The sequence below is a fragment of the Bos taurus genome, chromosome 5 (genome assembly GCF_002263795.3).
Source record: "Bos taurus isolate L1 Dominette 01449 registration number 42190680 breed Hereford chromosome 5, ARS-UCD2.0, whole genome shotgun sequence".
Lineage (NCBI taxonomy): Eukaryota > Metazoa > Chordata > Mammalia > Artiodactyla > Bovidae > Bos > Bos taurus.
Genome location: NC_037332.1, coordinates 78,865,299 through 78,885,799, shown reverse-complemented (window position 1 = coordinate 78,885,799; position 20,501 = coordinate 78,865,299). Strand labels below are relative to the sequence as shown.

Genomic DNA, 20,501 nt, shown 5'->3' with positions numbered 1-20,501 from the left:
CAGCCCCTTCAGCATGCCTTAGGTAATGCTAGTCTTAACATTATTTATTTGAACATTTCACTGAATGCAGACTAGTGCCAAGAACTTGCAAAGTAGTGTAGAGCTCTAGAAGGGATGGAGAATGCAAAATAAAGCAAGACAGACCACTAGATGGTCAATACTGAAATCACACTGGCTGATTCTTTGCAACCAAAGATGGAGAAGCTCTATACAGTCAGCAGAAACAAGACTGGGAGCTGTCTGTGGCTCAGATCATGAACTCCTTATTGCCAAATTCAGATTTAAATTGAAGAAAATAGATAAAACTACTAGACCATTCAGGTATGACCTAAATCAAATCCTTACGATTATACAGTGGAACTGACAGATTCAAGGGATTAGATCTGATAGACAGAGTGCCTGAAGAATTACAGACAGAGGTTTGTGACATTTTTCAGGAGGCAGTGATCAAGAACATCCTCAAGAAAAAGAAATGCAAAAGACAAAATAGTTGTTTGAGGAGGCCTTACAAATAGCTGTGAAAAGAAGAAAGCTAAAGGCAAAGGAGAAAAGGAAAGATACATCCATTTGAATGCAGAGTTTCAAAGAACAGCAAGAAAAAGAAAATTAAGGAAACAATTACAGTCACCATTGCAATGACAAGAATAAAATACTTAGGAATAAATCTACCTAAAGAAACAAAAGATCTATATATAGGAAACTATAAAACTGATGAAAGAAAAAAAAAAAGGAAGTCTTCTTTGAGAGCTCTTGTTTAATAGAAGAGATGAATGGAAATAGACATTTTTTTTTCTTTCTCTTGTGAAAGTCTCCCTCCCTGAGCTATTTCTCATACAATCCTTTCCCCAGCAGTGTGTGTTCTTTATAGAAATAAAACTGACTCTGAATCCGGATTCTACAGCTAGAGTATTCTAGAGAGTAGTTCAGACTAACTAACCCTTCCCACTGGCTTCCCTGGAAGCAGCTCTTCTTACAGAGACCTTGGTGATTGCATGAAGAGCTTGATTCCACCCCCACCCCTCTTTATTGAACTCCTTTTAGCGAGTAACCATTAGCAGAGAATCTCTTCCAGTTGAGTTTTCCTTTAATAAAAAAAATGAACACCTTTATTGAGATATAGTTGACATACCATAAAATTAACCTATTGAAAGCGTACAATGTGTGGGTTTTTAGAATATTCTCAGACTTGTGCACTCATCATCACAACCTACATTTCGACTATTTTCATCACCCTAAAGGGGAATGCAGCATGTAGTGGCAACCATAGCCCGTTCCTCTCTCTGGCCCGACGTGGCCAGCCCTAGTCAACCACTCCTCTTCTTTCTGTCCCTATTGATTTGCCTCTTCTGAACACTTATATGGAAAAAAAAAAAAAGAAAGAAAGCCTTCCTCAGTAATCAATGCAAAGAAATAGAGGAAAACAATAGAATGGGAAAGACTAGAGATCTCTTTAAGAAAAACAGAGATACCAGGGGAACATTTCATGCAAAGACAGGCACAATAAAGGACAGAAATGGTAAGGACCTAACAGAAGCAGAAGGTATTAAGAAGAGGTGGCAAGAAACACAGAAAAACTATACAAAAAAGATCTTTATGACCCAGATCATTATGATGGTGTGATCACTCACCTAGAGCCAGACATCCTGGAATATGAAATCAAATGGGCCTTAGGAAGCATCACTACAAAGCGAGTGGAGGTAATGGAATTCCAGTTGAGCTATTTCAAATCCTAAAAGATGATGCTAAGAAAGTGCTGCACTCAATATGTCAGCAAATCTGGAAAACTCAGCAGTGACCACAGGACTGGAAAAGGTCAATTTTCATTTCAATCCCAAAGAAAGGCCATGTCAAAGAATGTTCAAACTACTGCACAATTGCACTCATTCACATGCTAGCAAACTAATGCTCAAAATTCTCCAAGTGAGGCTTCAGCAGTACGTGAACCAAGAACTTCCAGATGTTCAAGCTGGTTTTAGAAAAGGCAGAGGAACCAGAGATCAAATTGCCAACATCCATTGGATCATCTTAAAAGCAAGAGAGTTCCGGAAAAACATCTACTTCTGCTTTATTGATTATACCAAAACCTTTGCCTGTGTAGATCACAACAAACTGGAAAATTCCTCAAGAGATGGGAATACCAGACCACCTTACCTGCCTCCTGAGAAATATGTATGCAGGTAGAAGCAACAGTTAGAACCAGACATGAAGCAACAGACTGGTTCCAAATTGGGAAGGGAGTACATCAAGACTATATATTGTCAGCCTGGTTATTTAACTTATATTCAGAGTACATCATGCGAAATGCCAGGCTGGATGAAGCACAAGCTGGAATCAAGACTGCCAGGAGAAATATCAATAACCTCCAATACACAGATGACACCACCCTTATGGCAGAAAGGAAAGAAAAACTAGAGCCTCTTGATGAAAGTGAAGGAAAAGAGTGAAAAAGCTGGCTTAAAACTCAGCATTCAGAAAATAAGATCATGGCATCCAGCCCCATCACTTCATGGCAAATAGAGTGGGGAAACAACAGAAACAGCACCAGACTTTATTTTCTTGGGCTCCAAGATCACTGCAAATAGTGACTGCAGCCATGAAATTAAAAGGCGCTTGCTCCTTGGAAGAAATGTTATGACGAACCTAGACAGCAGATCAAAAAGCAGAGACATTACTTGGCCAACAACAGTCCATATAGTCAAAGCCATGGTTTTTCCAGTAGTCATGTAAGGATGTGAGAGTTGGACCATAAGAAAGCTGGGCACTGAAGAACTGATGCTTTTGAACTGTGGTGTTGGAGAAGACTCTTGAGAATCCCTTGGACTGCAAGGAGATCAAACCAGTCAATCCTAGAGGAAGTCAGTCCTGAGTATTCATTGGAAGGAGTGATACTGAAGCTGAAATTGCAATATTTTGGCCACCTGATGCAAAGAACTAACTCTGGAAAAGACCTTGATTCTAAGAAAGATTGAACGCAGGATGAGAAGGGGATGACAGAGGACAAGATGGTTGGACGGCATCACCAACTCGATGGACATGAGTTTGGGTAAACTCTGGGAGTCGGTGATGGACAGGGAGGCCTGGCGTGCTGCAATTCATGGGGTCACAGAGAGTCGGACATGAGTAAGCAGCTGAACTGGACTGAACTGAAGACAGTCCCTGCCCCCAGATAGCTTCTTCACTGTGGGAGAAACAGCAGTACACAAGTAACACCTTCCTATACTAACTGCCTGAGTATGCATGAAGTGATTAATTCATACTGGGAATAAAGGGGAATGAATTTGGGCAACCTACAGAGTCCGGCAGCTTCCAGGAAGATGCAAGGCTAAAAGAATCCACAGAGAACAGGGCCACACACTGGTGTCAACATAAGTATTTCATTCCCCTGAGGAATATTCAGTCCCTAGGATAAGGACACAAACTATATTGGAGCATTCCTAAAATATGCAGATACGCAAGTGATCTCCCAGACCAAGAACAAACCCAAATGTGTAGCCCAAAAGGCATAGAAAGGAATGGACTCTGCAGATCAGCATCACAATAGAAAGAGTTGTATAGAGATGATAATGCTTCAGCATCCTTGAGAGGGTTAGATAAATAAAGTAGCTTCTCATCTCAAGACCACTGGCTCAGCAGAACATCAAACTTTCATGAGTTTTGGAGTTTATCATGCAAAGCAGAACTCTGGGAATTTCACAAAGTAATAAATCTACTTAAAAGTATAAATTTAGTTATATTACTTCATATAACCAGGTACTGATGAAGAATAAAATCATCTCAATTACCGAATTTCATCCTTATATACTCATATGGATCTTCCTGCCACAGTTCTTCATCCTCATCTTTATAGCACATCACAGAAAAAATCACATCTTCAGAGATATTCTAAGAGAAAAAAACAAACCAATAAATGGATATAGAGTATTCATATTTGGGGAATATCAATAATGAAAGGCTTTAGGAAGTCAGTTTTCCAAACTGTCATATTAATGTTTCTAACAGATCTTTAAGATCTGTAATAAGATAACACTAAACAAAATCTATCCTAGATTCCAAAGATAAAAGAATTTGCTTTACTTTTCAGCTACCGTCTTAGAGATTACAGAATTAAAGAATGCATTCTTTGAGAGGAAAAAATTTAGTTCCTAAATTCTTCAAATTATCCAGTTATCTGTATGTAAATATTACTTTATCAATGGTCTATAACTTTTCATTGATTTGTTCTTTATCAATGCTGAATTAATCAATGCTTAACAATGCTGAATTCTACCTTTAAATAAAATTGATACAAACAGAAAACTTTAGCTTTTGCTGTAGAATTTAACAACCTAAAAAAAGAAATAAAAACCTACAAAAGAAAATGGTCATGTATCAGGCTGCATTTCCTACAAAAGAACACTACCTTAACTACAGGCCTGGTGACTGTTTTCAAAACGCTATTATACAAAATACCTCATTTGATCCTAGCAACTTGCAGGTAAGGAAGGTAGAAAACTACTATCTGACGTATCAGAGGAAAAACAGAGACTAAATGAGATTCCAACCAAGATCAACTCATTTAACTTGAAGGCCTCATTCTTCTCAAATATTTAAACTTCTAAACTCTTTATATGAAACATAAGATACTCTTCTGAAATTATTAATGAAAACAAAAATATGTTAAATATAAAATATTGGATTAGTTAACACTGACCTTGTCTAGAAAATTTTTAACCAGAGGATAATTTCGGAGAGCTGCTCACTGCCACTAACCTGTATGTGCGGCTTCATCTGCTTCCAGGTCACAGAATGAACAATTCCTTGGTTGAGATAGTTGAAAGCCTGCTGAAGAACACGGGGAGCTACATACTCTTTCTGCCTATACTGGTCTAAAATTTTTAGTAGTACCTATAGGAAAACAGGAAGAGAAAACATAGGAAAACAAACAATTTTAAAGTTAACAGGAGGGGCATTTTAGGCATGACATAAAATCAAGTCAGAGGTTATAGAGATAAAAAAAAATAACAGATTTTTAGAGAAATAAATATTTTGTGAGAAAGCACATGAGCTTAGATATGTCCTTGTTATACTGAACTGAAAGGTATCTCACTGTGATTTTCTGCCATTTACCCTACTTCTAACCTGTGAAAGTATTCAAAATAAGTCTATATTCTATTCCACATACTAGCTCTTCAAATAAATTAAAACTACTGTAAAATAATAGACTTGGCTAAATGAACACTGAAAACACTATATCCATATAGTGAGAGACACCATAAACAGATTTTTAATATTTGATAAAGGTGCATTTCAACTGGAAGAGAAACAAGGTCATTCAAAAGAAAACAGTACTGGGATAGTTGACTAGGTAGCTCCTAAAAAATTAACGTAGCTGCCTAACTAAACTTCACACCAAAATAAATTCCAGATGGGCAAAATATTTCAACAGCTACAAAAAAATGAAACCATAGAATAACTAAAAGAGTGTGGAAATTTTTTATTTTATAATCTCAGACCATGGAAAGTCTTTGTAGAAATAACACAAAATTGAGTTATTAATTTTTTTTTTTTTAAAGACTGTTTCTAAGGAAGGAACCATGCCCAAAGCCACTGCAATGACCCATGTCGGAGGCTGCACTACCACATAGCCGAAGTATTCCGGTTCCTGATCTCCAGAGTCCTTCACTACAACAAGCTTATCTCTGAACTGCTGCATAAATTTAAAAGTGTCCTTTTAAAACACATACAAAATTTATAAATTCAGAACATGAATTCAGTTCAAGTCACATAAAATTCAGGTTTATAAAATTTGTCAGAAATCCTATCACCAAGAAACTCTTTCTGGAATTCAGACTAAAAAGGGATGCTATTGAACACAGTTCTCCCTAATACAGCTGTGGTTCACGCGAAGTGCAGGTAGCAGATGAGACACAACACTAACGAAGGAACAGCTTTTGATTTAAAAAAAAAAACATTAAAAAATATGAGGAATATACATCTTAAATAACCAAGGTTCAGTTTATGGCGTGGATGCAGTTCAGTTTAGCTGTTCAGTCATGAGCGCCATTTTGTGAAGGGCTTCCACAGCATGGATGCAACAGCATGGAATTTAAATGTGTGTGTATTTACACATGTTTATGTGACGCTGAAAACCTCTAATGAACACACTATAAGAAGGATTCAATTTTAGGATGCTTACTGGGGCTTTAATAGCAGTGGAAAGAGCAGAGAAAGAGCTGACCAGCTCCTTGATTATCCTGGTATCCACAACGAAGTATATATTTCAGTTCAGTTCAGTCACTCAGTCATGTCTGACTCCTTGTGACCCCATGGACTCCAGCACACCAGGCTTCCCTGTCCATCATTAACTCCCTGAGCATGCTCAAACTCATGTCCATCGAGTTGGTGATGCCATCCAACCATCTCATCCTCTGTCGTCGCCCTTCTTCTCCTACCTTTAATCTTTCTCAGCACCAGGATCTTTTCGAAGAAGTCAGTTCTTCCCATCAGGTGGCCAAAGTATTGGGGTTTCAGCTTCAGCATCAGTCCTTCCAATGAATATTCAGGACTGATTTCCTTTAGGATTGACTGGTTGGATCTCCTTGCAGTCCAAGGGACTCTCAAGAGTCTTCTCCAACACCACAGTTCAAAAGCATCAATTCTTCAGTGCCCAGCTTTCTTATGGTCCAACTCTCACATCCTTACGTGACTACTGGAAAAACCATAGCTTTAAGTAGATGGACCATTATTGGCCAAGTAATGTCTCTGCTTTTTGATATGCTGTCTAGGTTCATCACAGCTTTCCTTCCAAGGAGCAAGTGTCTTTTAATTTCATGGTTGCAGTCACCATCTGCAGTGATTTTGGAGCCCAAGAAAATAAAGTCTGGTGCTGTTTCATTTTTCCCCACTCTATTTGCCATGAAGTGATGGGACAGGATGCCATGATCTTCATTTTTTATCATTGAGTTTTAAACCAGCTTTTTCACTCTCTCCTTCACTTTCATCAAGAGGCTCTTTAGTTCTTCTTAACTTTCTGCCATAAGGGTGTCATCTGTATATCTGAGGTTACTGATATTTCTCCCAGCAATCTTGTTTCCAGTTTGTGTTTCATCCTGCCCGGCATTTCACATGATGTACTCTACGTATAAGTTAAATAAGCGGTTGACAATATATAGCCTTGACGTACTCCTTTCCCAACTGGGAACCAGTCCATTGTTCCATGTCCGGTTCTAACTGTTGCTTCTTTACCTGCACACAGGTTTCTCAGGGGGCAGGTAAGGTGGTCTGGTATTCCGATCTCTTGAAGAGTTTTCCAGTTTGTTGTGATCCACACAGTCAAAGACTTTGGCGTAGTCAATAAAGCAGAAGTAGATGTTTTTTTGGAACTCTCTTGCTTTTAAGATGATCCAATGGATGTTGGCAATTTGCTCTCTGGTTCCTCTGTCTTTTCTAAATCCAGTTTGAACATCTGTAAGTTCTCGGTTCACGTACTACTGAAGCCTCACTTGGAGAATTTTGAGCACTACTTTGCTAGCATGCAAAATGAGTGCAGTTGTCCAGTAGTTTGAATACTCTTTGGTACTGCCTTACTTTGGGATTGGAATGAAAACTGACCTGTTCCTGTCCTGTGGCCAGTGCTGTGTTTTCCAAATTTGCTGACATATTGAGTGCAGCACTTTAACAGCATTATCTTTTAGGATTTGACATACAAACTGTCTAATGGAATACAAACTGCCCTTAAGGGCAGAAAACAAAGAGGAACTAAAGAGCCTCTTGAGGAGGGTGAAGGAGGAGAGTGAAAAATCTGGCTTAAAACTCAAAATTCAAAAAACTAAGATCATGATATCCAGTCCCATCACTTCATGACACAGATGGGGAAACAATGAAAATAGTGACAGACTGTATTTTCTTGGGCTCCAAAATCACTGCAGATGGTGACTGCAGATGTGAAATTAAAAGACACTTGCTCCTTGGAAGGACTTCCCAGGTGGCTCAAGTGGTGAAGAACCCGCTTGCCAATGCAGGAGACATAAAAGATGCGGGTTCAATCCCTGGATTGGGAAGATCACCTGGAGCAGGGCATGGCAACTCACTCCAGTTTTCTTGCCTGGAGAATCCCTTGGACAGAGAAGCCTGGTGGGTTATGGCCCACAGGGTCACAAAGAGTCAGACATGACTGAAGCAACTTAGCACGCATGCACACTCCTTGGAAGAAAAGCTATGACAAACCTAGACATCATATTGAAAAGCAGAGACATTGCTTTGCCAACAAAGGTCCCATCTAGTCAAAGCTATGGCTTTTCCAGTAGTCATATAAGGATGTGAGAGTTGGACCATAAAGAAAGCTGAGCACTGAAGAACGTATGCTTTTAAACTGTGTTGTCAGAGAAGACTCTAGAGAGTCCCTTGGACAGCAAGGAGATCAAACCAGTCAATCCTAGAGGAAATCAGTCCTGAATATTCATTTGAAGGACTGAGGTTGAAGCTGAAACTCCAATACTTTGGCCACCTGATGCGAAGAACCGACTCAATGGAAAAGACCCTGATGCTAGGAAAGATTGAAGGCGGGAGGAGAAGGGGATGATAGAGGATGAGATGGTTGGATGGCATCACTGACTCAATGGACATGGAGTTTGAACAAGCTCCAGGAGTTAGTGATAGACAGGGAGGCCTGGCATGCTCCAGACCGTGGGGTCACAAAGAGTTTGTAAACATTAAAATCAACTTGGAGTATTTCTTAAGAGTTCCTAATTTTCACTGTATAGAAAAGTTCCCAAACTTCCACAAAAATGTGTAAGCTCTCAGCTGAATGTCAACTTTTGAGTTCAACTCCTCTTGAAATAGATCAATTCCTATTACCTAAATCTTCCTATATGAAAACTTAAAACAAAGATGTGCAGGCTTCAAGAAATAGCGGGTAAGAAACTGATATGAGGTCAGAAAGTTAACTGAAGAACATGATCTAATACTGGTGACTGCTGTACAAGTATCAGTCAACATACTTGTTTGCTTGGGAGGGGAATTCTTGCAGTAGGTACCCTAGTACATTTGCTTCTACAACTGACTGCATTGCATTAGATTCCCAGATCTGCCATTTCATCCTTAAAAATAGGTAATGTATTAATTAATATTTTATAATCTACTTTTAAATGATAGAAGTGACTTTAACTACTTTCAGTAGTAACCATCCTTTTATTTTTTAAATGTTAAGTTTATTACCTGTTGAATTCCCACTGCATAAGTTTTCAAAAAGAATTCAGAAAATTCAAAGTATTCTTTTGTGACATTTCCTGGGCTTCCATATCTTAAAACACAAAGAGAAAATGTTTAAATATTGAGAATTTTGTAAACAAAACATGCTCATTAGTTTAAATACGTTTTGATAGATACATTTTATTGGGGCAGAAAACTAACACTTTCCCTTTTATTCACAAGCCCCAAAATGATATTATGACAAGCAGCACTTAGACTGCAGGCCATACTTAAAATTTCAGACAGAAATATCATCTCTCCATCCTTTTTTACAGAGACTAGAAAGACCCAGCGAAGACTGTTCACCTCATTATGATCTCAAAGCCAAGGATCACAGTGAAACCTGATTTAAAACAAGCACAGGATAACTTTTTGCCCTCTAAAGAAAAATGATCAAATACCATACAGCATCAAGGGGACCTATTCAATTTTACTATATCCAATACTGAGATACTAACCACAGATGGTGAATCTAATAACCAGAATTACCGTTCAAAGAGACGAGCTACAATGTGTAGTGCCCACTTCTTGCATTTCCACCAGACTAGTTCTGGTCTATCATCCTCATCAATCTGCAGAGTCTCCTAGGAGGACAAAACACCCAGATAAAATTCCTACAGTGAAAGGGTTTGTGTGACTAACAAAGGCAGAATAAATGTTGATATGAATTAAGCAATATTAAATATGAATTCAGATTGCCATACAAATCCAAGTTCTTACTTTACAGATTGCTAGGTAGGAATTAAACAAGCAAAACTTCAACTAACTAGTGCTACTGTTCACATTTATCTCCTGTCTTTAAAAGGCCCAAATAAGTAGAAAACAAAATACAAAGCACCATATCCCTCAAGGAAACTCTCTGGGATACCAAAAAGTTCTGTATCTTGATCTGGGAGACAGTAACACAAGTGTCAGTCTGTCAAAATTCACTGAACTGTTCATTAATTTCTGTGCATTCATGTGTATAAACTAAACCTCAACATAATTTGTCACAAGATATAGACAAAGGAAGGAATATTGAGACATCTGGAGACAACATCAGGAGACAAACTCAAAATTTTAAATATTTTATAATTTTTATAATTTTATATTTTAATATATTTTAATATATTTAATATAATTTTATATATAATTTTTAAATTTTAATATATTTTAAGTTAGTTAACCTGATTAGTTATTCGAGTTATTTTGATAGATGAAATATAGTATCACATCTATTGCAGATAAAAATGAGACACCATCTTTCACCTATCAAACTGGCAAACACAGAATTTAACAAAACAGTATCAGTCACTGCTTATTAAAGTATAAGCCAAACACTGTTTCTGGAAAGCTGTTTTCAAGATCTGTCAAAGTAGAAAATTATAGCCATTACTTTCTACTAACTTTTAATAGAATATAATCTATAAAAATACTGAATCACTATGCCAAACACCTGAAACTAATATAAGATTGTGAGTCAGCTCTACTTCTATTAATTAATTTACTAATTAGCTAAAGATCTGTCAAGGCCTTAAAACAGCAAGGAGGTTATCAAAACAAAATAAGCATGTATGTGCATAGAAATGTAACTACATCCTTATAGTTAAACCTATAACAAGCTAAATATCTAGCAAATGAAGCATTAAGCAAAAATGTACCATACAAAAAAATTCAAAATCGTATAAAATATTTCTAAGAAATTTTAAGTGAAAATTAATATCAAAACAGTACCCACTCCAGTATTCTTGCCTGGGAAATCCCATGGACAGAGAAGCCTGGTGGACTACAGTCCATGGGTCACAAGAGTCAGACATGACTGAGCACACACGCATGCACACAACTATCTATATATATCATTCTTACAAATATAATAAAATATAATTGTTCTTCCTGACGGATTTCATTAATGCTTCTTTCTCTGTATACCCTTTTTAATCACTTTTTAATAAGATTTTGTCAGTATAGCCTTTTCAATCACTTCTTCCTATAAAGATTTTATAGTATTTTCTGTAGGAAAAAATATGTTGTATATGAATGCAGAGAAAAAAAGAGAATGATTATCAAGTTTTAAAAATGGCTATTTTTAGAGGATTAAACAGTTATTTTATTAATTTTGTTTATCCGAATTTTCTATAGCTGAGTATGTATCATAAATTGTTTTTATTACAGTAATTTTTTTTTCCTCAAATAGCTGGCTGGGATAATAATCAGTCTACCACAAATAACCCAAATCCAACTTTTTCCAATTCTTAGAAACAGCAGCCCTTTCTTACAGGAGGAACAGTCCTGTCAATAATAGTTCGGAAGATCTCCATCCACGCTGTCATGGTTTGGTTATTCACCAGTTGAAGAGGCAATGCATACTGAAAACAAAGGAAACAATATCAGACAATAATTCCTCCCCTCTAAAAAATCTGCAACTTATCTATATAGAAAGGTTGAAATACATGAAATGGCTAACATTTGACCATGAAAATAGTAATTTCAGATGATTCAACCTAAAATTTAACTTAAAACAGCTCTATAAGCATATGTGTGTAAGTTAAATTTTTAAAATCTAGAAAATATACATGCTATAAATTATTTCTCTGAGCTCCTCCTTTATTTTCAGCCATGCTGTGCATCATCCAGGCTTTTAGTTCCCCAGCTACGGGTCAAACCCATGCCCCCTGCATTGGGAGCATGGAGTGTTAACCACTGGACCTCCAACGAAGTCCCTGGTACATTTTTAAGTAAAAAATAATAAAAATAATACAGAAAGAGGTCATTTAATCAGCATGAGACTCTAGATAAGTGATTTTTTACCATTTACCACTTTGGGTGTCAAACTTCACCTTTCCAGTTTTATTGAGATAGAATTGATATATAACACTATGTAAGTTTAAGGTATACAACATGATCATTTGATACACATATATATTGTTAAATTACTTTTACAGCAACATTAGTCAATACTTCCATTACCTTTTATCATTATCTTTTTATTTTTGAAATGTAGTTCATTTAAAATATTATATTATTTTCAGGTATACAAGTAACTTCACAATTTAATAGACATATTCCATTTAAAGTTATTACAAAATAATGGCTATATTTCACTGTACAATACATCCTTGTTACTCATTTATTTTATACACAGTAGTTAATATCTCTTAATCCCATATGCATCTTGACCCTCCCCACTTCCCTCTCCTGTTAATCACTAGTTTATTCTCTGAATCTATGTATCTGTTTCTGTTTTGTTACAAACACTTGTTTATTTTTTCGATTCCACATATAAGTGATAACAGTATTTGCCTTCTTTGCCTGACATTTCTCTAAGTGTAAAACACTCTAGGTCCATCCACATTGCTGCAAATGGCAGAATTTCATTCTTTTTTATGGCTGAGTAATATTCCATTGTATGTACATGCATGTACATAAACATACAACATCTTCATTCATTAATTTATTGATGGACACTTAAGTTGCTTCCATAATATGGCTATTGTGAATAATACTGTTACCAACACTGGGGTGTATATATCTTTTGAATTAGTGTTTTCATTTTTTCCAGATATATACCTAGCAGTAGAATTGCTGATCATATGGCAGTCCTATTTTTTGTTCTTTGAGGAAATGCCATATAGTTTTTCATAATGGCTGTACCAATTTACATTCCCACTAAAAGTGTATGAAGATTCCCCTTTCTCCACATCCTTGTCAACATTTGTTATTTGAAGATTTTTTCATGATAGGTATTCTGAAATGAAGTGGTATCTCATTATGGCTTTGATTTACATTTCTCTGGTGATTAGCAATGTTGAGCATCTTTTCAAGTGCTTGTTGGCTCTCTATATTTCTTGTTTGGATAAGTGTCTATTCAAGTCTTCTGCCCATTTTTTAATTGGGTTTTCGTTGTTGTTGTTCATTTTTAATTGGGTTTTCGTTGTTCGTTATTGAGCTATATGAGCTGTTTATATATTTTGGATATTAACCCCTTATTGCTAATATCATTTGCAAATATCTTCTCCCATTTAGTAGTCTGTCTTTTTGTTTTGTCAATGGTTTCCTCTGCTGTGCAAAAGCTTTTAAGCTTAATTAGGTCCAATTTGTTTTTGTTTTTATTTCCTTGTCTTAGGAAACAAATCCAAAAAAAATATTGCTATGATTTATGTCAAAATGTGCTACCTGTTTTTTCTTCTAGTTTTATGGTTTCCAGGTCTTACATTTAGGTTTTTAACCCATTTTGACTTCATTTTTGTATATGATATGAGGAAATGTCCTCATTCATTTACATATGACTGTCCAGTTTTCCCAGCACCACTTACTGAAGGGACTGTCTTTTCTCCACTATATATTCTTGCTTCCTTTTTTGTGGATTAACTGACTGTATGTGCATGGGTTTACTTCTGAGTTCTCTGTTCTGTTCCATTGATCTATAAGCTTGTTTTTGTGCCAGTATGATACTGTTTTGATTATTGTGTATTTGTAGTGTAGTCTGAAGTCAGGGAGCGTGATATCTCCAAGTTTGTTCTTTTTTCTCAAGGTTGCTTTGGCAATTCTGTGAAAAATGTCATCAATATTTTGATACAGATTTCAGTAAATCTATAGACTGTTTGGATAGTATGGACATTTTAACAGTATTAATTATTCCAATCCAAGAACACAAAATATCTTTCCATTTCTTTGTACTGTTTTCAAACTCATTCATCAATGTTTATAGCTTTCAGAATATAGGCCTTTTACATCCTTGGATAACTTTATTCCAAAGCATTTTATTATTTCTGATGCAGTTGTAAATAGGGATGTTTCCTTAATTTCTCCTCCCATAATTATCTTTTTGTGATGCAAACCCAATTTAATGACTTTAATGAAAATCTTTCCTTCAAGAAACACTTTTTTCAATTAATTTTGTCTACACTGTGGCATGATGTCACAGTCCACTACACTATGTTACAGTGTACAACTCCCTTCCCTACTACACCCTGAGCTACAGGAGATGAGGCTTAGCACCTCTGCATCCATGCATTCCAAAACCTGCTACATGCTAAGGATATAATAAGTAAAGCTTACATTCTAATTGAGGGGGGAGAAACATTTAAATAAGAATTACAATATGGTGTGATAAACAGGACAGATAAAAGCATTACAATGTTGGTAAAAGCACCCATGAGGACCATGTAAACGCAGCCTGCTAATAGAAGAGACAACTTCTGTGGAAGAAGTGATACGCAAGCCGAGACATGGAGAAGGAGCACAAATGGACCAGGGCAGAAAGGGGAAGGAGGGTGCTCAGGCCGCACGGTGCCTTAAAGGCTCAGCAGTGACAAGAGGACGTGACCTGCTCATGAAGCTAAAAGAATTTCCATATGGCTGGAGTGTAAAGAACAAAGCTAAAGCTAAATATAGTATAAGATGAGGCGAGAGATGAAAGGTTTTATAGGACATGTGAAGAAATTAACACTTTATTCTAAATGCAGTGGGCAGTCAGTTGGTTTTAAGATGGAGCAAAGAGGAGCAGCAGGCTCAGGGTTAGGGGAAAGATAATAATGAGTTCACTTCTGGACAAATGAGTTCTGAAATATGTATAAAATATTCAAGAGCCCTGTACACAATAAATATTTAATAAATGCTTACACAAAATCAATTTCATTATATCATACTTTTTATAACATAAATTTTTCTGCCTTTTCCTTTATAGACAATCACTCTTTACTTACATAAACACTGGAACTATGCCACTTGAAGCCTTCTAAATTTTTGCTTCCAGGATTCCTCACTGAAGTGTATTACTATATCAGCACATAATAAATTACTGAAATGGTTTAAAATGATGAGGGTTTTTTTTTCCCAGATTTCTTAGGTTTTTAGCACATACATGTTAAGAAAAAAAAAATTAGATTTTTGCTCTCTTAGCAAACTAAGTAGAAGTAGAGACTTTAAGAAAACTATTTCATCATCCTCTGTCTTACTTACAGTTCCTGGCTATGCTTCTCCCAGTGGGAAAGGAAAGTCTGGCTCTGAATAAATGGGATATTACTATGTCTAATAGCAAGACATCTCACTGAATAAAAAATGTTTGCCCCAAAGTGATGCTCCTGAGAAAGATTTCTGAACAGAAAAACAAAAACAAAAGCATCATACATCTTCCTAGTTTATTACTTTTAAAAAAAAGAAAAAAAGGTGTATTCTTAGTATTCTAGTTTCTTCTCTTTTCTCAGAGGTGCCTCCTTTCCCCTTCCCACTCCCTCAAAAAAGGCAAAGCTGAAAAAAACACAAATATCCTCCCTGGACTGTCTCTATTAAAAGTTTAAAAGGTGAGGCTAAAAATATAAATCCTTATTGAAGTGAAATATTCTAGAACAATATAAAAGTACTTCAGTCAGATAGAAGCCAAGAACAAAATCAAACTATCCTGACTCTCTAGCTTGATGAAACTACCCTCTTGCCATGACTAAGTTAACAAGAAAGCATGAAATAAAGCTTTAATCCATTCATCACTCAAATAGTTTAAACTAACAGCAATTATTCTTTCTCCACCCAGATCTAACTATCTTACCCAAGCCTTTCGAGGATTAAATTTTAAATATGTTTATATTTAAAACATTCCATATTAATGTTCATTATAGCTTTCAATTAAGAAAAAGAAAATTTTTAAATGAAGGTAAACGAGTCACTCAATCTCATTTGTTAGCTTTAAATTGGGTCAAATGTAAACAAACTACCATCAATATGATTTCTCAATAAAAAAAGAACTCTCTTCTTTTCCTTTCTCTTCTCCTATAATGATAACTAATCTACAGGCAGAACGCTATGGACAGATTAGTCAAATCATCAGGTTTTAGGACAGTTAACTGCCTTGTTTCTTCCATACTCAGACTTCAGACACTGGGGTGAAAGACATATGGCCACTGAATCTCAGCTCTGCCACTCAGATAACCTTGGACAATTAAGTTGACCTCTCTAAGTCTGTTCTCTCATAAGGATTTATTTTTTAAGAAATACATGTGAGAATATATAATATGTAATTTTCAACAATAAACAATAACTGGCACTTACTGAGCACTTTCGATGTGCCAGGCAGAAATACATGGCATCAAATTTGTCTTCTGCTATAGAAACTTACCTGCACAAGTGCATAAAAGATTTTCAGAATCTGTTTCTGTATTAATACAGAATAATGTGAGGAATCAGGAAGAAGCTGCATGATTTGTTGCTGAATACGAGGCAGAAATATTTGCATTGCTGCTATAAGAGGTTCTCTTTCCTCTGCTTTCTTATATCTACATGAGCAAAGACAAAACAAGAGAACAATAATTTCTCCCCCCACAAAAGAGCTATAAACAATGAATGAAAAACAGTATTTCTAAACTATATAAAACTAAAATGGTAACTTTCCAAACACTGTATTACATTTCACTTTGGATTGTTAGAATAAACCTGAGAGAAACTTTAAAAGAGCACATCCCTGTTTCAGGCAGAATACCTAAAATCTTTCAAGAGTTGGACTAATTCAAAATAATCAAAAACAGCTTTGCAACTTTCCTAAATCAATTTTTCTAATACTTAGATTAATTTTCATCATACCACAATTCTTGCCACAAAATACAGGCTGATATGCCAGCTTAAATAGATATTCCTATTATACAACAAATAATGTGGTGGAAAACACAGTTGTCTATACCGTATATTGAGAAGTTAAAATGGTTTACAAATTTATGTGCTCTTAGATCACTTTAATAGGTGTAAGTCTAAAATATCCTCTAAAAATCATTTTAAAAGGAGGACTACAGAACTTTGTATGCAGGAGCAGCAATTCGAAACTAGAAAGCAATGCTATTAAACGTGACACTAGTCCCACACTTTCCAAGCAATTCTTATAGAAACGACACTCATTAGCAAAGAAACTTGAACATTTTCTACCTTGCATCCAAAAAGGTAAATGTTTGGTTTACTTAATAATGTGCTCACTTGAAGACAAATGTTAAGGTACCTCTCCATCAAAATTTCCAAGGAAAGCTGTTAAATAAATGGTCCTCTGAAACTAACAAATTAGTTTGAGAAGCACTGCCTGAAAGATTAACACATTAGCAGATTAAAGATTCTTTGAAAAACTGTAGTAAATTACCACATTTGTGTTTAATCCAACATTTCCCAAACTAACCTGATTCTGCACAACACCCACAGCAGGCCCCTCTATGCAATGTAATTCTTTCTAAGTAACACAAGGCTGGTATCTTCAGCCAATAGAAATCAACTTACTCATATGTCTTCACCAGTTGATATAGACATAACAAACTGCCAAGCCAGCTTCCACTGCTCTGTGATTGCAAGTAATAGTCTATCTTGTCGACTACCGCTGGCCAGTGACCAGGGAAATCGTATTTAATGATGGCACGGAGACACATTGTTAACTGGACTCTATAAGGTGGGGGAAAAAAGTCCACAATCTAAGTAGTTATAAATATCAGGCTTCAAAGACCTCTAGTACTGTACACAAAAGCACTTTGATTCCTATTTATCTACATTATATAGTTATTTATCTTGGGTGATAAGAAAAAGAGTGGTCCTATTAAAAAAACACCTCCTTAGTAACTCAAACTTACTGAAAATAAACAGAATGAGTGATTGCCTAAAATGTATCAGATCTTTCAAATGGTCTTATCCTAAAGATAAGCTTTGTAAAAAAAAAAAAAATTTAATAAATTCATAAAAAATTCTACAAAAAAAAAAGACAATGAATCAACCCCAGCTCTTATAAAATTTCCCACCTTGTCATATTTTGTATTTTGGTTATCATATCCTACAGGGAAACAAAACAAAAAAGTATTTTATTATTTCAACTAGACAAACTTAACCTAAAAATGGTCACAGTAAGTAAAACGGAAGCCTAGTAACAGTGGGAAGCATCTCCGTGAGCCAAAGTCTGGAATCAGAGTCATCAGCAATTCTAGCCATGCAGTATTTTGCACCTATCAAAGCTTCCTTAGATCCTAAATTTTATACAAAGTACCAAGTACTAGCTGGAAATTCCTGGAGGGGAATGTTAAGAGCTATTTCCAAAGAAACGTAGAAAAAAGAAACAGGCAAGACACTAAACAGAAAAAAAAAAAAAAAAGAAGTATCTTCAATAAAACCACGAAGTTAAGTGATAAAAGATGTGATCTCATAACACTTAGGTAAGTAATCATTTCCTCAACTGGATCCCAGTCACAACTGAAAAGAAAGTGAGGGAAAAAAACTGTCTCTCCTACAGACTCTCAGTGTGTCCTTACATGGTCACTTGCAAATGGTCAGAAAGTGAATCAAGCTAAATTAGGATTCCACCATGCCAAGAAAAAGATACATACTCAGTTCAACAGCCAATAACTTGAATTCACTGAAATGAAACAAACAAAATAATGCCTTTTCCTTGTGTCTCCAAATCTATCTGCAAAAGATCCTTTGCAGTACTTTTAAATAAACTTTGAGAATATTTAAGAGTGGTTACAGTTAAGCCTTCAGGACATAAAAGAAACAAAGCCACAAAGAACTGTCTCATAATAAAGATAAAGATAACCTCCTATACAACCAGCAGCTGTTCCTAAACAACCAACAGATCATATCTGTATTCAATAAAACTGAAACTTTTCATTTTTTTAATTTCATCTTCAGGTTGACCCTCTTAATCCTTTCTCATTCCAAGCCAAGCAAAGGATGTCTATGAACAGCCATCCTTTCATATATTACTGTGTAGAAGCATTGCTTGCAAGATTCAGAGAGATTTAAAATGTAAAGATTTTGCCAAGAAATGGACACATGATGGTACCACAGGGAAGCCAGTGCCAGACGGGCATGTGGGCAACCAACAAGAATAAAGACTATTTTCTTTCACCAGAACACCTCCTTTCTTCTCTTAATGAAACAACTGCACAAAGAGGAGTTCAATGCTTGTCACACTCAGGGATAAAGTTATATCTACTCTCTTGAAGTTCATTTCATTTCCCTACCTCAGATTCATCTATTTCCCTCCTGCCTTTTCTAAAGAAACCTAATCACTCTCTCATGTTGAAAAGAATTTGTTTTTCCTATTTTAAGACTGCATAATTTTTTTGACTCTATAGTTGTGCTATCCAATAAGGGCAGCCACCAGTTATATAATTAATTTAGAAATTCAGTTCCTCAGGTACACTAGCCATATTTCAAGTACTCCACTGGCTTCTATGCCACATGACTAAGGATCAGACAGTATGGATACAGAAGATTTCCATCACCGTAGAAAGTCAGCTGGACTCTACAGCAGCTAATCTAAATTTAAAAAACCAGAGATGCTTCTAGTTTATACTTTCTCCATCCTATCTTCTTCAAAGGAACAGATGCTCAGCTCACAAAAATGAATAAAAAGATAGGTAGAGTATTACAAAAGTGCTAAGTTATAACCCCCAGAAGTCAATTTCCTTGTATCAGGGAAAAGAAAAGCAAATAGTGAAAAGTCAAAGGCTCTAACTGAGAACATAGGTTATTTACATACAGGGATCTACACAACAATTTTAGTTACATGTTTGCTTTAACTCTTTTTGTGGCTACTTATAGCAACTAAATCCTTTCCAAAATATTTTGAGGCAGGGACTTTCTGGTGGTCCAGTGGTTAAGATTCCTCCTTTCCCACTGCAGGGGGCATGGGTTTGATCCCTGGTTGGGGAACTAAGATCCCACATGCCACATGATGCAGCCAAAAAAAAAAAAAAAAACCTCTCTCTCTCTCTATATATATATATAAGCAAAGAATTACAAATGCAAAAACAAATAATTAAAACTGTATTCTTAGAGTGACCATCTTTATTACTTTGTATCTCTTCTAAAAAACAAACTTGAGGCTGGTGATTATACTAATCTCCCCCATCCACATAGTCTGTGCTTCCCACAAAGCACACAGATTTAGTATAATGTACCTCACTAAATCTGGAGACCGAATTATTCCTTCCACAATATTATCACGTATTTGCTGGCGATCGTTTTCATGAATGTTGAATGGGAATATTGCTTCTCCTGGCGGAGGTTCTCGATCCGGCCAGTACTGTGTCACCATGTTCTTCAAGTAAATGGCAGCTAAATTAGAGGGGGAAAAAAAGCTAATGTAGCAGTATTGAAAAGATGGCTTTCATTTAGCCTTGCAGAGCATGAAAAGCTAAACCCTTTAATGCTAAATATGACACCCAGCAAAAATGGAAAATCTTATAAATAGCCAAATGGAGAAGGGAAAATGAATATGAATTTAAAGTTTCTCTTTAGCTAGTAAAGTAAATCTAAGCAGAAAACATCTCATTAAA

The 20,501-nt window shown here is 35.9% G+C and overlaps 1 protein-coding gene across 4 annotated transcripts in view; it reads right to left on the bottom strand.

Moving 5' to 3' along the window:
* IPO8 (importin 8) overlaps positions 1-20,501 on the bottom strand; it is a 66,656-nt gene that overhangs the window by 36,561 nt on the left and 9,594 nt on the right. The window contains exons 3-10 of one of the 4 annotated variants that reach the window (NM_001206120.1): positions 20,124-20,280; positions 17,455-17,613; positions 16,319-16,475; positions 11,484-11,573; positions 9,718-9,812; positions 9,196-9,280; positions 4,750-4,884; positions 3,783-3,882 (exon numbers count right to left, since the gene is read on the bottom strand). In NM_001206120.1, the coding sequence (NP_001193049.1) occupies positions 3,783-3,882; positions 4,750-4,884; positions 9,196-9,280; positions 9,718-9,812; positions 11,484-11,573; positions 16,319-16,475; positions 17,455-17,613; positions 20,124-20,280 (978 nt within the window). Of the gene's footprint in view, positions 1-3,782; positions 3,883-4,749; positions 4,885-9,195; positions 9,281-9,717; positions 9,813-11,483; positions 11,574-16,318; positions 16,476-17,356; positions 17,414-17,454; positions 17,614-20,123; positions 20,281-20,501 lie in introns of those variants that run through there. The other 3 variants (XM_024991798.2, XM_024991799.2, XM_059886469.1) reach the window with 3 other exon arrangements.